Below are 1811 nucleotides of genomic sequence, written 5' to 3' on the forward strand. Positions count from 1 at the left end.
GTGGGTGTGGACAGACGGAAATAAAAAGGGAAAGAAAAAAAAAAGAGGGCAGACTCAGTGTGAATGGAAGACGGGGACAGTTTGGCAGGGACGAAACGGGGAGAAAGGGAAGGAATTAGTGCCCAAAGGGATGGCGAATGGCAGTGAGAAGAAGTTGCACAGAGCAAAGGAGCCAGGTGGAGACCAGGAGCAAGGGGAAGGAGGAGCCAAGTGCCGAGAGCCAGATCTTGATGGACCCAAAGGTGAGTCTGGGAAGCTAATGCTGGGGCAGTGGGTCTCCAGTTTAGGCCAGGGGTGAGAGGGGAGGGCGCCTATTACTCCTGGCTTCTCCCCCAGCTCTGGGAAGAGAGTAGGGTCTAGTTGGCTTGAACCAGGGGAACTGGGAGACAAGACTCTTGGCTGCCAGTGCTGGCTCTGCATGGGGTTCAAGCAAGGGGCACTATGAGCCGGGACTCCTGGGTTGTGCCTCAGCTCTGGGAAGGGAGTGGGGTTTCATGGGTTCAGAGCCGGGGGGCTGCGAGGCAGGAACTTGGGTTCTGCCTCTGGGATGGGAAGGCAGGCAGGGTGAAAGCAAGCAAGGCTGGGAGCCAGGAGTACTGGGGTCCAAGCCCTGTTGTGGGAGAGGAGTGTGACCCTTTGGGGATGGGGGTGCCCGGGGGGCAGAACTGCTGGGTGTGCTTCCCTGTTACGGATGGGGATGGGGTCTAAGCAGGGACGGCAGTGGGTAGGAGTGGATCAAGACTCCTGGCAGAGATCCTGGTTCACCCTCCTGCAGTTGGGGCAGGTCCAGGGGAGAGGGGATTTCCCCAGGTCAAGTCAGAAAAGTTTTGTTGATGTTGGTTTTTCCAGGAATGGAACAAAAGGACGGGGCGGGCCTCTTGCAAGGGGGTGGGGGGGAGAAAGGGGGAGGAAATACAAGGAGAAAGAAGATGGGGGAAGGGGCAGAGAGAGAAACAGAGAGGGAGAAGTTGTCATATTTATATGGAGGTGCGTGGGGTTTGCTGAGCTAGTGAAGGGGCGGAAGAGGGGAGATTTAAGTTGGCGGCTGGCTGGCTGGATGGATGAATGAGGAGACGTATGTGTGGGAGGTGTGGATGGAGATCGAGGCTGGCTGGAAGGATGGACAGACAGACAAGTGGGGTATGTAGGTGGACAGATGGGTAGCGTGTACTTGGCTAGAGGCTGGAAGGACAGGCGTGCAGATGTGCAAGGACTTCCAACCCCAATCCCGATCCGCCCTGGGAGCTTTCTCTCCTGGCCAGCTTCAGATACAAGACTGGAGTTGTCTGGTTGCAAAGCTATTTCTATTGGCATGAATATACGGTGCTGTGCAGGGGCTGTGGCTGGGCAACCAGCCTGAGGACAACCACAGGCACAGCACTCAGCTGCCCTGCCCTGAGAGCAGCCCTGGGTGAGACAGGATCCCCCTGGGGATGAGCAGCATGGGCCTAACAGGGGTCATTCCTTCCAGCAGGGGTCAGTGTGCATGCATGTGTGTGCGCACACTTGCACGCACACCCACACATGCAAACGCACACAGCGTTCTCTTTGCACGAAAGATCAAACTACAGCCACAGACCTGGGCTCTCCCCAGGTTCAGGATGGGAACAAACCCTGGATGTATGCTCATTGTTTGACTAGTCAAAAGGGAGTGTGCATGTACATGTACATGTGCATGAGCTGCCCTCTGCTGGAAGGGGAGAGCCCTGTTCCAGGTGTGCAAATGTGCACACATGTATGTCCCTGTTGACCCCCACTGGAAGGGTGTGTGTGTGTGTGTGTGTGTGTGTGTGTGTGTGTGTGTGTGCGTG

The 1811-nt window shown here is 56.5% G+C and overlaps 2 protein-coding genes across 3 annotated transcripts in view; one reads left to right on the forward strand and one right to left on the reverse strand.

Annotated features, from left to right (window-relative positions):
- KLHL33 (kelch like family member 33) overlaps positions 1–1811 on the reverse strand; it is a 20403-nt gene that overhangs the window by 6221 nt on the left and 12371 nt on the right. The window lies entirely within an intron of this gene.
- SLC12A3 (solute carrier family 12 member 3) overlaps positions 923–1811 on the forward strand; it is a 23131-nt gene continuing 22242 nt past the window's right edge. The window contains exon 1 of the mRNA XM_019513231.1: positions 923–987. Coding sequence (XP_019368776.1) covers positions 930–987 — 58 coding nt within the window. The 5' untranslated portion in view covers positions 923–929. The remainder of the gene's footprint in view (positions 988–1811) is intronic.

Source organism: Gavialis gangeticus, unplaced genomic scaffold (genome assembly GCF_001723915.1).
Source record: "Gavialis gangeticus isolate Ggan-Ray unplaced genomic scaffold, GavGan_comp1, whole genome shotgun sequence".
Classification (NCBI taxonomy): domain Eukaryota; kingdom Metazoa; phylum Chordata; order Crocodylia; family Gavialidae; genus Gavialis; species Gavialis gangeticus.